Raw genomic sequence first — 5640 nt, 5'->3', positions numbered from 1 at the left:
CTCATCTCTACAATAAATAAAAAAAACTAGCTGGGCGTGGTAGCGCGTGCCTGTAGTTTCAGCTACTTGGAAGGCTGAGGTGGAAGGATCGCCGGAGCCCAGCAGGTCGAGGGGCTCCCGGACCCCACACTCCAGTCTGGGCGACTGAGTGAGACACCAACTCAAAAAAAAAAGAATAGAAAAGAAAAAAAAACAAATGGGAGAGTCCTACTGAATATGGACCTACTGCCCAGGCATCCCTGGGTGTGCCTATCAGGTTGAGACTGTCACAGAATGGAGCAACAGGTGTGACTGGCTACCAAGTTGTGGCTTTCAGATGGGATAACTTCCTCAGCTATGTCGCCTGTGTGCCTCTCCCCTCAGACTGCAGAGAACCCAGGGTTTGGCTTGCCAGGTCTCAGATGCGCTGGAGAATCCCAATGAAGATTCACCCATTAACTGGGTCACTTTGCTTCAGCTCAGGGTCGTCACATCAATATGCTAAGATTCACCTTGGGTGACCTCTCACAGTCCCTTTCCGGGGTCCCAGACCTCTCTTCTGTCCCCCGAATATTCTCCAGGATGGAGGTTGGGCCTTGGGGTGGACCATTAGACCCAGACGAAGGATCCCCTGGTCCAGGCCTCTTCCCCACCCCATCCCAGCCAACTGGGGGCCTTGGACTTGGACTCTGCTGGACAAGGGTTCCTCAGAGGCTTGGCCTAGCCACTCCCAATTTGGGGTGACTTTGCCCCCTGCAGGAATCTGCCAATGTGTGGAGATGTTTTTGGTTGTCATGACTGGTGGTGCTCCTGGCATCCAGTGGATAGAAGCCAGGGGTAGCGCTGGACCACCTACAGGGCCCAGGACGCCGGCAACAACAGAATTATCTAACCCAAAGTGTCAGCAGTGGTTAAGAAAGTCACTAACCACGCACAGCAGGGAGTTTGGGAGAAAGGAGGTGACAAGAACAGAGAGGAAGAGGGAGGAATTGTAGGTGTGGGAGGAGGGAACAGAGGAAAAAACCCTGAACCGGGAGCAGACAGAGGAGCCACCAACCAGCCGTGTGACCCGTGCAAGCCACTTTCCTCCCTCAGCCTGCTTCCTCGTTTATAAAAAAGACCACAAGGATTGGACCAGAAGATGAATATGGAAGAGACCGTGAGGCTCAGTGATCGAGGCTGGCGGTGGGGAATGTGGCAGTCCCCGCCCCCAGGCTACCCTGACCTGACTCTCCGATTCCAAAGAAGCCCTGGGAACCACAGTTTCTTTTCTTTTCTTTTTTTTTGAGTTGGAGTCTCACTTTGTCGCCCAGACTGGAGTGCAGTGGCCGCTCCCGGCCACCGCAGCCTCGACCTGCCGGGCTCCGGCGATGCTTCCGCCTCAGCCTTCCGAGGAGCCGGAATTACAGGCGCGCGCTCCCACGCCCGGCTGATTTTTTGATTTATTGTAGAGATGAGGTCTCGCTGCCCAGGCGGGTCTCGAACCCACGGGCTCAGGCAATCCACTCATCTCAGCTTCCCAAAGGCGCGGGATTATAGCTTCTTTTCTACCCAACCCCCAGAATACTCAGGAGCCCAGGTCGCGGGGTGAGGAGACCCCTACTCACCGCTGTGGCTTTCCCCATCGCTGCTGAGATAGGGGTAATACTCGTGTGTCTGGCGTTGGTACAGGTCGGTCTCGTAGGAAACCAGGTCTTCCGATGGCTGCTGAGAGAGGAGGGGTCAGGGCCAGGCCAGTGTGGAGGACCCCAGCCAGGTTTGTACCTCCCAGCATGTCAGGTCCACACCACCCTCCCTGGCTGAGTGGCGTGTCGGGCCTGCAGCCCTTTCTCCTTGGAATTGGGACGAAGAGTGGGGGCAGGGGACCCAGGAGAGCTGAAGGGGGTGGCGACAGGGACCTTGGGGGTCAGAGGTCAGAAAAGAAGCAGGACTCTCCCCCTTCACTGCCCTCACACTCACACTCACACTTGTGTGCCTGGGATCCCATCTCATGCTCTGCCTCCCTTGGTCACCCACATCCCTCACACGCCCACACACTCCTGTGACACACTTACACCCAGCCACCCCACCCTCCCTGCACACAGGCACACACTCACGCTCGCCCTCACACATGTCTTCACGCCCACTCTAAGGGCCACTTGGTCTCACACACACACACCACTGTATGCTCCCCCCATGGACACACACAGTCACACGATTGACACACGCACACACTACGTCCCAGCCAGCGATGTGCACACGTCCACCCACAGGCTTGCACAAAGCCACCCACACTCCACTTGCACGCTCACCCACACCGCACCCCGTCCTGCGCCCCACCGCCCAGCCCCCACTCTCTCGCAGCCTGGGCCCGGGCCTGGGTGGGGCCGCCACGATGATGTCCACACTGCTGGTCTGTGCAGAGGTTACCCGGGCAGGCGTGGGGGCCAGGGGACAGAGGCCCTCGATCCTCCCTCCTCCCTCCTCCCTCTCCTCCTTCCCTCCTCGCCCTCTCCCACTCCTCTGCCCCTCCCCTCCCCATCCTCCCCCTGCTGCTCCTCCCCTCCTCACTCCTCTCTGCCCTCCTCCTCCCTGTCCTTCTGTCCTCCTCTCCTTCCTCCCCATCCTCCTCCCCCTCTTCCCCAGCCCACGGCCCAAGCACAGGGACATGCACACCCAGACCTCCCCAACAGTCACCAGGCCTCTCCCCACCCCCACAGTGGTGCCCCAGGATTGCACAACCGCTACTCTAGCCCTCAGGGCTTGGCTGGGGGTCCCGGGCTGCCCTGGGAGCCCACCCTCCCAGGAGACGCTGAGCGGCCCCTGGGGCCGAGGAGAGGGGCCGAGGGGTCTAGGCTGGAACGCCCAGGTCCAGGGATTGAGGGGTCAAGGGCTGGAGACGGAGACGGTGTGGCCAAGCCTCTGGGCCTGTGGCTTTCTTGAGGCACAGCCGGCTCTTCCTGGGATAACCTCCATCACCCCTGCCTGGGCCACCCGGCTTCTTGGCCCCAGGTTGGGGAGGGGACTTAGGATGGGTACACCGCCATGGGACTGGCTGGTCTCGTTGCGGCTGTTGAGTGAGGCACCAGAGCCCGGCACGGAGCCTGCCTCTCTGGGTTTCCAGGCAGTGCAGTCCGGCCATGGGATGCCAGGCCCACTCCGGCGGGCGTGATGTCAGGCCTGGGGTGCCTCCCGGGCCCTGAGGCTGGCATAGGGCGGGGGCAGGAGGCTGCCTCTCAGCCGGGGAAATCTGAGTCAGGTCGGAGGCCCTTCCCGGCTCCCCTCGAGTCTCTCCACCTCTGAGAGGACATGGAGTGAAAAGGGAGAAGGTCCTCTCGGAGGGACCCTGGCCTGACACCTGCTGAAGGCTGCAACTGTCACTGAGAGCCAGGAGTTGTGGGATCTGCCCCAGCCTCTGCCCTCCCCTTCCCGGGGTCCCCCAGGCTCCCACTTCCCCGCCCTCCAGACTAGTCCCAGCCTCAGCCTGGCCTGCGCTCCACCCAGGTCCCACACCAGCTCCCGTCTCGGCCCCAGCCTTGGCCCGGCCCCTGCCCCAGTGCCCACCTTGGTGGCTCCGAACTCCAGCCCTGGTGCCGACCCTAACAGCAGTGCCTCAGCTCCACTCCCGGCCCCTGCCTCAGTTTCTGGAGACATGTGGGCCCACGGCCCAGACTCCAGTCAACAACCACGTCCTCCGTACCGGGCCCTCGACCGGGTATCAGGGACCCAGCGTCCCATCAGCCTCGGTCTCCAGGCATCCCCAGGCCATGGGCTGCGACGTTGCCTCCTGCCCTCATCTCCTCCCCGTCCCGGGGACCGGCCTCCCCCAAGCCGTCCCCACATCTCCCCTGCGCTGCTCCTGCTGCCGCCCTCACCATCCTCAGCCCAGCACCCTTGCCTGGGAGCACCCGCCTGCCACCCAGCCCCATCTATAAATAACTGTTCAGGCCCCACCGGTCACAGCCCCACCGCGGGCCGGGCCCTCAGCCCGCCAGGGCACGCTCCAGGGAAGCCAATGGCCCCCCGCCTGGGCTCAGGCGGGGAGCTTCAGAGGAAACACTGACTTCCCACTGATAGCAAGCCAGGAGGGCAGCGGGCAGGCAGGCGGGCGTCCCCACGGAGGAGTCCCAGTACTCACAGGGGGGACGAGGGGAAACCCTTCCATTTTGCACGCCTGTAACATCCAGCCAAGCTCCGAGCCGGTCAGATCCCCTGCCTCGGTGGGGGCCAGTGCGGTGCCCCTCAGGACGGGCGCCCCGTCGGGGGCTGGACGGTCTCGGGGCGGGCGCAGGGCTCAGGCCTGCCCCCTGAGCTACAGGAGCCCTGGGTGAGCCCCCTCCCTTGACATTGCAAGGCCAGCGCAAGTTCCTGATTTTATCGAAGGGCCTGCCGCTGGGAGATAGTCCCCTTGGGGTGACATCACCGCCCCAGCCCGTTTGCATAAATCTCTTGCGCTACAGGAAGTCTCTGGCCGGCTGGGGCAGGTGGTGCTCAAGGGGCTGGCCTGGGAGGCCGCGGGGTCCAGGCCCCCTGCCCAGGAAGCTGGGGCTGAGAGGGGTGGTTTGGGGGGCTGGGCTGGAGAGGGAGGATGGGAGCGGGAGAGGCTGGCTCCGCCACCGGAGGCCTTCTCTGCCTCCGCCGCCGGCCCTGCTGAGGCTCTCCAATCTCCAGCCCAACAAATGCCAACTTCTTTTGAGACTCCCATGTGGCCAACAGCCACCTCAATGGGGTCAGAGCTGCAAGCGCTGGTTTCTCGGGGCCTCTACTCTCTGGGGTCAGCCTTGCTGGCGGAGGGCTCTGAGTCTGAAGACTGTCAAGCCTGACTCTTCCTGTGGGCACTGTGCCCGCTGTTTGGGTTCTGCTTGGCTGGGACTGGGCTTAGGGGCAGGGTCTTCACAGTGCTGCCTTTCTCTGGCCCTCTGAGTCTCTTTATACGGGCTTTCTTCCCACCGCAGGAGTGTCCTGGGTCCTTCCACCCTCCCTTCCCAGCTTCCTGGGTACCATGACTGCTTCCAAATCCCTAGGGCTCTCTGTTTCTCAGTCTCCCCACTCCTTGCCAAACCCCGAATTTCAATCTAGTCTTCCTAGTTTACTAACCTTTCTTGACTGTCCATCCATTCATCTGTTTTTCCATCTATTTATCTATCTAGCTAATCTATCATTTATCTCTGTCTATTTGTCCATCCATCTATCCATCTCTCAAAACCGCCATGTATTTATTTGTCCATTTAGCCAACTGTCCATTTGTTTGTTTCTGTCAGTCAATTCATTCACTCACCCATCTGTTTACTTGTGCATCTATCTGTCCACAATCAGCCCATCCATCTGCTATCAGTCCATCAGTCCATATTTCCATGTGTTTATCCACTTTATATCCATCGATGAATCTAGTCATCCATTAGTCTGCCTACCCATCTACTCATCCATTCATTCATCCATCCATCTATCCACCCATCCACCATCTACCCAACCACCCATCTACCCAACCACTCATCTACCCAACCACTCATCTACCTATCCATCCGTCCATCCATCCATCCATCCATCCGTCCGTCCATCCATCCATCCATCCATCCATCCATCCACTCACACATCCACCCATCCACCCATCTACCCATCCACTCATCTACCCATCCATTCATCCATCCACCTACCCATCCATCCATGCATCTTTGCAACATT

At 60.3% G+C, this 5640-nt stretch overlaps 1 protein-coding gene across 1 annotated transcript in view; it reads right to left on the bottom strand.

The window, feature by feature from the left end:
- Window positions 1-4328, bottom strand: part of SPI1 (Spi-1 proto-oncogene) — a 20157-nt gene extending 15829 nt beyond the window's left edge. Inside the window, 2 exon segments of the mRNA XM_021708596.1 lie at window positions 1587-1683; window positions 4097-4328. Coding sequence (XP_021564271.1) covers window positions 1587-1683; window positions 4097-4141 — 142 coding nt within the window. The 5' untranslated portion in view covers window positions 4142-4328.
- Between the last annotated feature and the right edge of the window lie 1312 nt (window positions 4329-5640).

Source organism: Carlito syrichta, unplaced genomic scaffold, assembly GCF_000164805.1.
Source record: "Carlito syrichta isolate Samal-C Ts95f unplaced genomic scaffold, Tarsius_syrichta-2.0.1 Scaffold143010, whole genome shotgun sequence".
Classification (NCBI taxonomy): domain Eukaryota; kingdom Metazoa; phylum Chordata; class Mammalia; order Primates; family Tarsiidae; genus Carlito; species Carlito syrichta.
The sequence above is the reverse complement of the archived record's forward strand: the minus strand, read 5'-3'. Positions and strand labels throughout refer to the sequence as shown.